Source organism: Gadus chalcogrammus, chromosome 15 (assembly GCF_026213295.1).
Source record: "Gadus chalcogrammus isolate NIFS_2021 chromosome 15, NIFS_Gcha_1.0, whole genome shotgun sequence".
NCBI lineage: Eukaryota > Metazoa > Chordata > Actinopteri > Gadiformes > Gadidae > Gadus > Gadus chalcogrammus.
The window spans coordinates 22,599,656-22,613,230 of record NC_079426.1 but is presented as its reverse complement, the minus strand read 5'-3'; the positions used below and the strand labels follow the sequence as shown (position 1 = coordinate 22,613,230).

At 41.7% G+C, this 13,575-nt stretch overlaps 1 protein-coding gene across 1 annotated transcript in view; it reads right to left on the bottom strand.

Moving 5' to 3' along the window:
- srbd1 (S1 RNA binding domain 1) overlaps positions 1–13,575 on the bottom strand; it is a 117,841-nt gene that overhangs the window by 20,418 nt on the left and 83,848 nt on the right. The window contains exons 18-19 of the mRNA XM_056610247.1: positions 11,341–11,508; positions 8,955–9,098 (exon numbers count right to left, since the gene is read on the bottom strand). Of these exons, the coding sequence (XP_056466222.1) occupies positions 8,955–9,098; positions 11,341–11,508 (312 nt within the window). The remainder of the gene's footprint in view (positions 1–8,954; positions 9,099–11,340; positions 11,509–13,575) is intronic.

Sequence of the window (13,575 nt, the reverse complement as noted above, 5' to 3'; positions counted from 1 at the left end):
GCTGTCAAAATATCAACTCGTACGATTCAAATGCGCTCATGGCTCTTAAAGGGGATGGGAGCTGGCACTCTCATTGGTTTGTTGCACGTTACGCCCAAACCACACCTACGGATAATTAGGCTGCTTCAGACCAACCCTTTTGACACTTGCGCCACGGCGCAAGCGTCATTTATCCGCCTGTAAAATAGCGATAGCGCCGTAGAACCGCCCACAAAGCTACTTGCGCTTTGCGCTTCCCACTTGCGTTTCAGACCGTTAAAATAGGGCCCATTATCTCACATCAAAGACAGTTTTTTCTTGTTGTGTGACTCTCTTGTGTCTCAAATGATGAATGATTTTCCAAAGAGTGGACCACCAATACTAAATATCATGATATTCTCACCTCAGTGGCAGCTCCTTTTGTTAAATTACGAACAACCCCCTCTGTTTAGCATTGAACAAATAGTTGCTCTAAGTAGAGTTGCTCTCTGTAGTCATTGCGACAATTTATATACACAGTATTCAATATAACCCAATTATATTGTAATAATATTGTTTTGATCCAAACCCAAAAATGTGTACTCAAAGTATGAATTTGACTATGTTTTTATGACTATGTTTCCCTTCATGAAGCCTGTCAATGTTTAGCATATTGCATAGTGACTGTGTTATCCTCCTATCAGCATTATGATCATATAGATGCTTCTGCACACTGCATGACCGTGGCCGGCCGGTGTTGAGTCAAGTACTGTGGTCTGGGTCCCAGCTTGATGCGTGCAGGAAAAAGCCAGTCAGACGTGGGGTTTAGCATGGACCCACAAGTCACCCACACCCACCGACCCATTCTAATTAAACAGGCGTGACCTCAGGGCTGGGAGGAAGCCAGAGGCCCCGGAGGGGAGAAATGCACAGAGCAACGTGCACTCTGCACTGTGGTGGAGAAATCACTCGGAAGTCTAGAAAACACCTGATGGTTTAATGGTTGAACACTTTTATCCTATGCAAATAGATGATTGTGTTTAGGGCATTGATGAGAAAATCCTGGATAATATCAGCTATTGCGACGTTGTCAATGCCTAGCACACAAATAAGTACAATTGAAAAGAACAACATATTAGGAACAACATATGATATGTTATCATGTTTCCAGTATGCATTTCTGTGAATGGTAATCAGAAATAAACAAGATAAATAATATTGTTTATCCTCCATAAAATAAATGCACTATTGTGTGTAGTGCTGAACTTTGTGTGTATGTGTGTGCTCATGCGTGTGCATGAGACGATATCGTTACAAAAAATAATGATGTGTGGGCTGTGAGCTGTAATTGAGGATCCAGTTGCTTTAATGTGATGAACCTGATATGCTTTTCGGATACTCACACCCGCCCACACAGACACACACACACACACACCACCACCTACAAAGAAGGGTGCATAAATCAACACGGACCATGCAAATGCACATCCAAAGGAATCTCAACACATGCCAACACACAGACAAGCTCTCACACATACACACCCACAAAAAATAAGACGCAGCAGAGCCGGAATAAAATATTCCATTGATTTGAGTACTTCACTGGTCCCCTTTGTCCTTGCTTCTTTTGTTCCACAACCCCCCCCCCCAGCCTCCTTCCTTCCAACCACAGATTCACCTCATTTATCACTTTAGCATCTGAATGCAGGCCTACTACTACTGGAGGAGCGACACTAAGAAACAGCCCAGCAACTCTGAGCACACTGAGCCTGATCCAGCCATCGACGGGTGGGTGGGGTCCCACTCGTCAAGGACGTGGCCCTGGTCGACAGAATCTGTCAAAAGAACCCCAGGTAACAATATTCATCGTTTTCCATGATTCTGTGTAGGCAGTTTGAACATATGCAGGAGCACACACTCTGAAGCACCTGGCAGACAGCAGTAGTGCCTGTGTGTTTCAGCCCAATACACGTTTTTAACACACACACACACACACACACACACACACACACACACACACACACACACACACACACACACACACACACACACACACACACACACACACACACACACACACACACACACACACACACACGTGTGAGTAATGATGATTGACATTTAAGAGGGCCCCATTGGAACAGTAGTATTCACAAACCATAGGGAGCTGAAAGAACACACACCGCAGAGTGAGACCGACAGTGGGGGGGGGGGGAAAGAGTTTTCTGCCTGGTTTAGTAGTAAATGAGGCCGAACGGCGAGGAGAGAAAACAAACAGAGCGGGATAGGAACTGGGTGAAGTATAGAACGAGTAAGGGCGATAAAAGAGAGCCACAGAGCGAGCCAATAGGAGAGACCTCCAGACCATTCCCTCATGCACAAGCATTTTCAGAAGCTATTTGAACATAAAAGCATTAGAAGACGCGTCAAGGAGACATTAAAAAAGAATGCCCACACTGACTACTCGCTCAAAAATACCTTTTGTAACAAGAAGCACAAACTAAATATGGGCAGTGAACCCAAAATAGTATATTTTGGTTTTAAACATGGTAATATGTAAATGATTTATGCCATTTTATAACTGTTACTAAAATAAGACCGAAATTGAGAGCATGTGGGTCTTGAAGATTAGAATTGTCATCAAGAATGTTCATGGACCACTGAATATGCAAACAATAAAAAATGGTTAACTAACTTTTTCAAAATGGAAACAAAAAGCGATAGCTTTGTCCTCCTTGTACACAATTATTACTGCAAGAAGGCCATGGTCAGTCTGAAACTGTGGAAAGATATAGTCAGCAACGCTGCTTATGCTACTAGTTTGTTAATTTAGCAAACACAAATTAACAAAAGAAATTCTGAAACAATATCGGTCATTATAACGTTCATATAAAAAAAACGTAGAGCACTATAAAAGTATCACAAAGTTGCCTTCAGTCATAACCATGGAGATAACAAGAATCCCGTAATCAATCATAGAAATCTCAGCCCTCCTTTTTCTCATGGTGGTTTGAATCTGAGCTGAAGCAGGGGGTTAGCTCTCACTTTAAGAGTCAGCATATATCATCCTATTTGCATAAAGGCACAAAAAGTGGAGTCAGGAGCGGAGCAGCCATTAAACCCATCAGCACTTGGAGGGGCATGCTGAGAGCCACTAGTGACAGACCTGATGTAGACTAAACACAGCTGAGAGACTGCAGCTGCAAACAAACCTGAAAGCACACACACACACACGCACGCACGCACGTACACACACACACTAACATATGCGAGTGTCAGTATTGGGCAGATGTTAAGTGTGTTTGAATATCTAAAACAACAATATACATGCGCAGGCCCAAACTAATACACATAAATGTATAATGAAAACACAAAAATAAACGTAAACACACACACACTCTTGTGTCAGCATACCAAACCACTACAGGCTTGTTTGCAGCAGGATTGGGTTCATTCTGACACTCGTTCATATGGGGCCATTAGCCTAGTGTGGACTGTGATTTGATTTACTCAGACATAAGAGACAAAGAGAGAAGGCACTGGCAGCGTCTGGCTAAGCATGTGTGTGTGTGTGTCTACATAACAAATGGCTGCAGAGCAGCAGGTATAATAATTTAACCAAACACATTTAAAAAATGAAAAAAATGAAAATGAAAATGTAAATATGAATTTCATTTAATTCCAAGAGAAACCTCACATTACTAATTTGAGACATGAATCAAATACTTTTCAAATGTAATCTACTTAAAACAATGTCCCCCAATAAAGCCTTGAATTGTAACCACAAGGTTTTCATAGTTCCAGACATAGATATAAGAAAACCATGATAAACCAGCAAAAACAGGATATGATCCTGTAAGCCCCATAACGACCAATTATTACACAAAAAAATAGTACCTAGTCTATAAATGTGTCTGAAAATATTAAACTGAAATAATCCTTTTTATTGCAGGAAAACCTAGTCACACATACATATAGGGCCCTATTTTAACAGTCTGAAACGCAAGTGAGAAGCGCCAAACGCAAGTAGCTTTGTGGGCGGTTCTATGGCGATGTTGCTATTATACCGGCGATTTATGACTCTTGCGCCCGATGCAAATCTAAAGAAGGGTTGCCTAGAAGTAACCTAATTACCCGTAGGTGTGGTTTGGGCGTAACGTGCAATAAAACCAATCCCCTTTAAGAGCCATGAGTGCATTTGAATCTGACGAGTTGATATTTTGACAGTGCGTTTGCAGTCTCCGATGAGACAGATGCATGATCACATGTATTTTAAACTTCAAATTGCTGAGTTTATAGCCAACTAATATGGCCTAATTTATACATGGAATAGCGTTTTCTTCCACGACTTCAGAAATACTGAGTCCTCAAATACATTTTGGCAAAGAAAACACACATATGAATGCAGTAACTGTGGTTCTACTTAATGATATACGCAATACATTAACAAACGTTGTTTCTTACCAGTATTGTATGCACTATCGTTATCGACTTGTGTTCCTAATATGCATGTGTCCCCCCCGTTAATGTACATTGCCAGGGCCGCTTCTAGGCAGTAAGAATAGGGTGGTCAGAGAATTTTTTTTGTCCTTGGAAGATCTCCGTGCCTGCTTTTTGGCACGGTTACTGTAATGTAAGCTTTTAGACACATCACTGCTGTATGGGGGGTATTACCATGATAGCAATGCTACCAGCAGCTTTCCACATCAGTGTAACAACCATCTGCCACCTTCTATGAAAAGCTACATATTTAATTTTCAAATTCTTCGAAAAGAATATAGAGAAAATATACAGAATAAATTGCATAACAACTTCACAAATACACCTCAGAACTTGATGAAATGTCACAGTATCTCTGAATTGAAAATCCAATTCTGCTGGCAGAAATACTGATATTAAGGAATTTTCCAGACAAAAGTAGTAAAATTGCAAGGCGAAAAAAAATAGAAATGTAGAACACAATATGCAAATGGTCTTTGATTGTTGCTGTGTGGGAGATTTCATTCTCACCTGTTTTGTTTCCAAAATGTTCATGAATAACATATAATCTATAACATAATTTATCTATGATTTATCTATCCTTTATCGCACCTTACATCAACCTGAAAACGTATTAACAGTAGGCAGCCTGAGCCGATAGAAGAGAAAGCTTTGGGACTGGGCAACCTGGATGGTGGTAGTCCAGAGCTATATATATACTATACACACTATACTGTATAGAAATATAGTGTGTGTATATATATATATAAAATAAATGATTGTGATGTTTGTGTGTGTTTGATTGGCAAATTTTATTTGATGCCTCTAATGGTGACTTAAATAGGCCTATTTCCTGCATTGTGTGTGTGTGTGTGTGTGTGTGTGTGTGTGTGTGTGTGTGTGTGTGTGTGTGTGTGTGTGTGTGTGTGTGTGTGTGTGTGTGTGTGTCCACGTCCAACATGAAATGCAGATTTTTTTTTTTTTTTCACTTAGTTAACAGCAGCCAACAGCAACCGGATATCTATATTTACTGTATATATAATAATAATAATAATAATAATAATAATACATTTAATTTAGAGGCGCCTTTCAAGACACCCAAGGTCACCTTACAGAGCATATAGTCATAATAAATCGTTTAAAAAAACAAGACATTGTTGAAAAAATAAAAAATAAAAATAAATATACAAGATCATGTGATCTTGTACAGTATACACACATGTTTGTGCGTGTGTGTATTTTAGGTGCGTCTTAATTTGAATTAAGAGGCCTGATGCTTCAGTGCACAAGTCCACTTTGACATCATCATCCTCTGACATCTCTGACTGTATCCTGAGAAGCTGGTTTTCATTCTCGATGATGCACTATGTAACGTCATAGTGGCTTGTCCAGCGAATTTCAAGGAGTCTTTTGAGGCAAGGAGCGTCATACCTTTCTGAGACATAGTGGTGGTTGCACAAGTTATACAGGGAACTAGACAGGTCGAAAAACCTTTTAGCACATGGCTCAGCCTGCATGGTATGCACAACCACCAAGTGTAGCCGGTGGCTGTAACAATGAATATAAGGAATACATCTATCTAGCTTCTTCTGAATCAATGCCTGTACCTCACCTTATTCCACTCATCACTGATGCACCATCACAACACTGGCTAACCATGTTGTCAGGACAGTAACCAGCATCAGAAAGATGCTTCAATATCTCAGCATCAAGTTGATGCAGGTTGAGCAACCCAATCAGATGCTCCTCTGGAATGGAATTACACAAAAACCGAATAATAATGGAAAACTTCTCAACATTACACCTGTCCCTGGTCCCATCTCTTTTCAGACAAAACCCTGCTGAGTCAGCATTTGCATACCTCTTCCAGACATCTCCAGAAACCATATTTGCCAGCGTTTCAATTATTTCATTTGGGATATCCTTAGAGGTGTATTTTGCATTTTTTTGAATTCCCTTTGCAATATTAGCAAGCTTCTCATCTTTTTCTAGGGTATATTGAAAAAGTTTTAAAAACAGACCCGCAGCAATGTCATCAGCTTCAGGCTCCATGTGTTCACACCACGAAGCCCCAACTCGTTCACACACAGAAACTTTATAACATCACCAATGCTCTTTACATAGTACCGTTTTTTTTTCAATCTGTGTTTTACCCACCAACATACAGTCAATTGTTTCCCCTGTTGCCTCCCTGCATCTGTGCTCAGACAAGGTGGCTGCAGCCTGTATGAGCATGGCTGGATGCATGTTTCTGTAACCCCCTGTCACGCTCGAGTGACGCCTTCCAATTGTTAAATCCACGCATGGTTAAAACAACATCCCTTTCATTGGAAGTGGCATATTTCCAACATTAGTTACAGAACTAGCATCCAGCGGGACAGAGTATTCCAGCCACAGGTGTGTGCGGTACTAGGCACGATTGAATGACAGTGATGTAGCACCAAATGCCTGCTTTGGGTAGCTAGCTAACAATGGCTGAGATGGTGCATCACCATTCAAGTCGTTAACCACATGAGGTGGGGCTGAGGCAGCCGAGAGAGGGGACGGCTTTGGGAGAGAGCTTGTAGACGGTAACGTTGGAGCAGTGGCTGGAGCCTCTGATGTGCTAGCAGCAGCAGCACTAGGCTTGGTTATAGGCTTAAAAAAGCGATACATCACTATAGACTCACTGTACATCATAGTTCATTACACAGCAAGGGTTGTAAGTTGCAAGTGCAAATGTGTTTTTTATATATTCTTTTACTTTTTAATTGTAGTAAAATTCTGATTTGTTTCTGTTTTTCTTCCCTCTGTAAAGCACTTTGGTTGAATTGGGGTTAACAAATGAATTAATATTTTCTCCTTTGCCATGCCTTGAATTTGCTAGCAGCACAATATTCACAAGTAGTCTTGCCTACACTAGGTTTAGTCGCATGAAAAGCCACCAAGTAACTGTCTTTTCAGCACATGTGCTTCTGTTGTGAATGACAACCGTGTAAGAAGCAATGAACATTTAAACCAAAACATAACTGGTATGTAACTTGACAAAATCATCGTCTGTGATTGGATAGAAGCTGGGCGTGCGCATGTCATTTGCAGTCAGCTTGTGCCCAGAGCGGTCACGTCGTTGTGTAGTGCTGGGAAAGGCAAAGTATCAGCACTTGTGGTCTGGGCGGGGGGACTGGAGGAGGCGGCAGTCGCAGCCCTCGCTAGTAGGAACTTTAAGCACCGACGGTTGAGAGGGCGGCTACGGCGGGCGAGTATAATTTTTTGCATTCGAGAATTTATGTCATCACCGCCTATCGCTGTAGTCAGAGCGAGCCAGAGCCATATTCCGTCCGTTTACAACGGCAGAACGGGGTTCTTGATGTTGTGAGTACATCAACTGCAGCAGTAGCTGCTGAGAGAGTTGCTAGGTGAGATTGGAATCTTTCCCCGGCACCGGAGCCCTCCCTAAAACGTTGCTGCTTTAAGTATTGTGTCACCATAAGTGACTGTTCTTCAGAAACAAGCCCAAACTTCGCTTATAAAAAGCAGACCAGGCAACGCTGACCAGTGACCACTATAATCGGGTGGGTAATTTGGGGCAGGCTGTCCTGCCCACCCAATTAGAAGCAATGCATGGTAATGGTATATTCTATTGAATTCTCAAAGCACCTAATCTGTCTCATCTGAACACATCAAATCCAAAACATTTCCAATAGAATATGACAATTGACCCACAGCAGAGCAGTTTTGCTTGTTTCACATTGTGACCACAATGTTTACTGGGATCTAGACATAGGTATAAGAAAACCATGATCGAACAGCAAAACAACCACTGGATACGATTCTGTAAGCCCCAAAACAACGTAATGCCTTCAAAGTCTGACGTAAAACCCTTCCATCTCAGAAAACCTCGCAACATGCACACCCAGCCACTGTGCCTATCTGAAGGTATGCACCGAATTCCGCAGACACGTGACACGCACTTTCAGAGGGCATAACGTTCCACAGACACATGTGTGGACATCCAGCGGGGGCGTCACTTCAATTAAACGCAGCCTTCAGGTCAACATCATTGTGAGTGTCTTTTTAATAGATTGTGAATTCTTTAGAGACTATGGCTGCATCCGACTGTTCATACTTGACTGCTATATAGTAGGCATTTTGTAGTACGTCACAAATATAGCGCGTCCGAATGCTCAGTACGCATTGTGTAGTAGGCAAAAAGTTTCCGAATGCGTACTACCGCCACAGTATACAACGGTAGGTCACTACGCTATCCCACAATTCAACCGGAGTCTGGTAACCGAAGAAGAAGAACGCTGCGGTGAAAAGATAAATAAAAACCTCTACGTTATCTCCAAACATCCGATGGCGTTTCGGTTGTGTTCGGAGGCGTTCTACGCATAGCTGTAGAACGTACTACATTAACGGTCAAGTAGTAGACACTGCACAGAAATAGTATAGACTTAGTATTCGGATGAACCCTATGCCTTCTTCAAGAAAATTACTATCTTAATGCCTGAGGTGTTGTGTGGTGGTGTGTAACTTACTTCTCAGCCACATGGTAGGACTCGGGGTGTATAGAGGTCTGGTCCAAGGGGTTTGGTGTGCTTGGTATGTTGGTGGCAGCCTTCCCCTTGCTCTTCTTCACCGCTGGCTTCTCTGGAGCAGCGGAGTCACAGCTAACAGAGGACCTGTTCAGACAGACCCCGACATTTGCTTGTGAATTTATATTTAGGTAGATCAGATATCACATGTACTTTTGCATGGCATGGGACCGACCAACAAAATAATTGAATTCATAATTCACACGATGAATTACATGTTTTATGCATAAACATATTTTCACCTTTCACATTTGAAAATTACTTGTGCATATTGCAAGCCAAAAATAAATCAGACGTCAGGCGTCTTTTTGGCAACTGACCAATCACAAGCGGAACATTGACACTTCGTCACGAAGGAAACTCTGAACTGTCAAAACAACAACAATTACGGAACATGTCGAGATCTACGACATGTCTAATGGGCTCTAGCCTGGATACGTAGTAGGCGAGTAACGTTTGGTCTAGAATGGGATCGTTGCTAGGCGATAGAAAAAACGCTCTCGGCGCTTACAGGACAAAAAACGCTGCCAGCTTTTTTTTTATTTTTTTTTACGGTCGGCTCAACTGTTACCTATTACAAAAAAAGCTAGATGTGATCTCGGCCTTACACGTGTGTCTGAAAGCAGCTGGTGAGTGAGCATTTGATTGCATTATAAAATTAGTCAATTCATGGTAATTGTTCAACGGAAAGTTTAGTATACTTTGCATGCAAATCAATTATTAAATAGCTTTTACTGTTATTCAGGGCTGAAAAGTGCATTGACATTTTAAATGCAAGGCAACTACTATTGGTTAGTTATAAATAATAATCATCCTTGAGATTAAACATCTCTTCCAGTGTCCTGGCCAAGACAGGCAGCAGTAGCCTACAGTCAAGACATTTGGGGAGGCTCAAGGAGAAGAGTAATATTACATTTGAGCAACAAAGTGTAGTTTTGTGGTGGACTCTATAGACATAATTCACCATACTGTGTTATTGACATGTTTTTGTTCTGTGTTATAAGGACACGTCTCTTATAGATAATGTGACTTGTGTGTTGATATGCCGCTCGGTGCGATGTTGGAATTTCACAATTTTTATATGACCGTTGCAAGTTGCAACGGTTCAAGATATGCCTTGAACATTTTTTTTTTTGGGCTCAAAACAATGAAGCAGTAGCCTGACTGCTATGTTCAAGGCATATCTTTGTATGTTCATCGTTTAATTGCATTATAGGCTTTTTTTTGTACCGTCCTGTTTTCATCAGTATATGCCAATGTTGTTATCAATAAAAAACATTTGCACAAGGCAAGCCGATGCACTTCTCCATGTTGATAAGAGCATTAAAATGAGAAAAATTAATGGGACAAAGAATTCAAGGGATATTTAGCATTGAAAAAAAAAATACGATTAATCACCATTAATCGTGAGTTAACTATGGCATTAATGCGATTAATCGTGATTAAATATTTTAATCGCTTGACAGCCCTAATATATATACACTAAATAAATAAAAGAGAGAGAGTGAGAGAGAGAAGAGAGAGGGAGAGAGAGAGAAGTGTGTGTGTGTGTGTGTGTGTGTGTGTGTGTGTGTGTGTGTGTGTGTGTGTGTGTGTGTGTGTGTGTGTGTGTGTGTGTGTGTGTGTGTGTGTGTGTGTGTGTGTGTGTGTGTGTTAGAGCTGTAGCGACGCGTCGATGTCAAATTTCTCCGTCGACGATTTTCGCGGACAATGGACAACAACACAGAGAACACAGTTCGCACTTTGCTGAGTCTGTTGCTTATTTGGATATATGTTTACCGTTTAATGGGAAAGAAGGCTCGTCGCCTTTATTATGTCCGTGGTCGTCGCATGGACTATACGTCATCCAGCTCAGGTTGCCTAGCCGTGCGTGTGCGCGACTGCGCGTGTCGGCTCATTAGCATCTGTACCGTAGCGGCCCGTACCGTAGCAGCACACCTCTCCCAACTCCCAAGTGGCCAAATCGCCTGGCCTGGCCAGACTGGCCACACTCACACTGGCAGATTTGAACACGGCTGGCCTTTCATTTTGTATAACAGTGAAACTATTTTATTTATTTTATTTTGTGTAAAGCAGAAGGTTTTTTGCTGTGCAAAACTGTTGTTAAATAAAGTATATTATTAAGATTTTTTTGGTATTTATTTGAGATACATTATGGTTTTTATTAATCGAGCAACAGAAATAGATAACCATCCAATTAGTCATTAGATTAGTCGATGAAATAATCGCCCGATTAATCGTTTAATAAATAATCGTTTACCCCCAGCCCTAGTGTGTGTGTGTGTGTGTGTGTGTGTGTGTGTATGTGTATGTGTGTGTGTGTGTGTACCTGTGTAGGTTGTGTGGGTTGATACGGATGAAGCCGGCACACTGCTGGAAACTCTTGGGCCCCATGCCTTTGACCAGTCTGAGCTGCTCCCGGTTGAAGAAAGGCCCGTTTTTCTCCCTCCACTCGATGATGCTCCGTGCCCGCCCAGCGTTCAGACCCGACACATGCCTAGGAAACACAACCACTTCATTTAGCCCTAGTGTGGTCACCATACTGGATTTTCTGACTTTGATGCAATACCATGAAAAATATTGCCATTGAATACCATTTTCAAGGTTACACAAGGTTATAACATGAAGGCCCGAGAATGATTGGACTCTGGGGCTGGGTGGGGCTGCACTGCACACCTGCTATGCATTGAGTAATAAATGCTCACAGGTTAAATCCAGGCCCCAAGGAGCAGTGCATACTTCCACAATCCACCAGTGCTGAGCGGCCAAGCCTGGTATTGCAGCTGTTTAGCGGGCTGTGGACGGGGCCCTCAATTCATGGAGGTCCGGAAGCAGATATCGCCGTTCACTCCAATACAAGTGGGGAACAGGAATGGGTCTCTGCCAAAAATGTCTGGATATCAATCAAAGGCTCAGAATTATCTTTATACCATATACTAATAAAATGTAAGTTTTCTCTTTCAAAATGCGTTTTATTAGCTGTTTACTTTATTTATTTTGGGGTGGGCAGCCGAAAGGAGTCGTAGTGAAACAAATGTTGCTTCTTTAATAGGTCCATGTTTCGGCCAGGCATCCGAGATAAATTGACTAATAAATACGTTGCCCAGATGGCAGGAGGAGTGTTATTTAAAGATCATATAGGGGGGGGGGGGGTTGTAACTAAAAAAATGCTAACAATGCTAGAAAACGAGAATATTTCGTACATCCGGCACGTCATGCACTCTTCGTCTTTAATACGACCATGCTTGCACTAGGGCGTGGCTTCAGACCTCCATGATGGGGAAGCAAATCTCTCCTTGATGTTGCCCTGCGCCATTGAGCAGTTTTTATAGAAATGAATGGGCAGCCATGTTTTAGTCCGGTGTCCTTTCTTTAATAGGTCCATGGTTAAAACAGCCATCACACCACACACTCAGGAGATCTCGGACGTGACAGCATGCAACACCCGCTAAAATTTGTTTGTTTAGTTAGTTAGTAATCCGCATAGACACAGATTATTAAATTGAGTTGGATTCATTTGTCTAATTTCCGAATCCTCATCATCTCATCCTCCTCATCTCAAATCGCTTATCTGGGTTCTCTGGAATCCCGAGCGACCCCAGGCCAGTGATGAGACATAATCTCTCCACCTAGTCCTGGGTGTTCCCTGAGTTCTCCTCCCTACTGGTCGTGACCGGAACACCTCCCAAGGGAGGCGCCCAGTGGGCATCCTTAGCAGATGCCCGATTGGTAATTTGACCTATTTGTACTCATTGCCAGGCTACTAAGGCTGCACTGTGTACCTTCAGCATTGCAGCTTGTTTAACATTTTATATGATAATATCAAGGGAAGCCTTAACATTTGTTTGCCAATTCAAAGACAAACACATTCATGGCAGAAGACAAGCATTGTCAAAAATAATCATGTAGAATTTATAGGTTTATTTTTGTTTTGCAACTATAACATTCTCCATACAGTCTACATGGTACTTTCTTTTAGTCAAAACAAACAAACTAGTAGCCTGATCCACACACGAACAACCGATAGTAATGTAGGCTTTGCTCATCAGAGTCGCAAGGCCCGTAACTTAGAATCCTTGTTTGCATTAACAAAAGCTACAATATTTGCTTAGTTTGCCGGAAGGTTTATATTTTCTAAGCAGCTGTTGTTGGGCTCAGATTTTATTTTCTCAAACTGTAATGTCTATTAGATATCGATTTAAAATAAATTGCCCAGGGATGTAATTTAGACTTCTAGATATTTTGCTTGGATGCAAAACAAAATTAAATGCACTTCTTTTCTAAGCCATTGAATGCATAAGAAAAATCCTGTATGGAAATGACTTACAGTAATCAGCGTTTGGTTGTCTACTAGTCGGACTACAACATACATCGGCCATCAGCTGGCTCATTAGTACGGATGTTTTGACCACAGATAACCGCACCTTGCTACCCCACCATTGGTTTCCCCACATAAGGCATTGTCTCTTCCCCACATAATCTAAGGCTGTTTGAGTAGTAGTTTCAACTAATGGGAAAGTCACAAGTTAACATTATGTCACCTAGGGCAATATCATTAGAATAA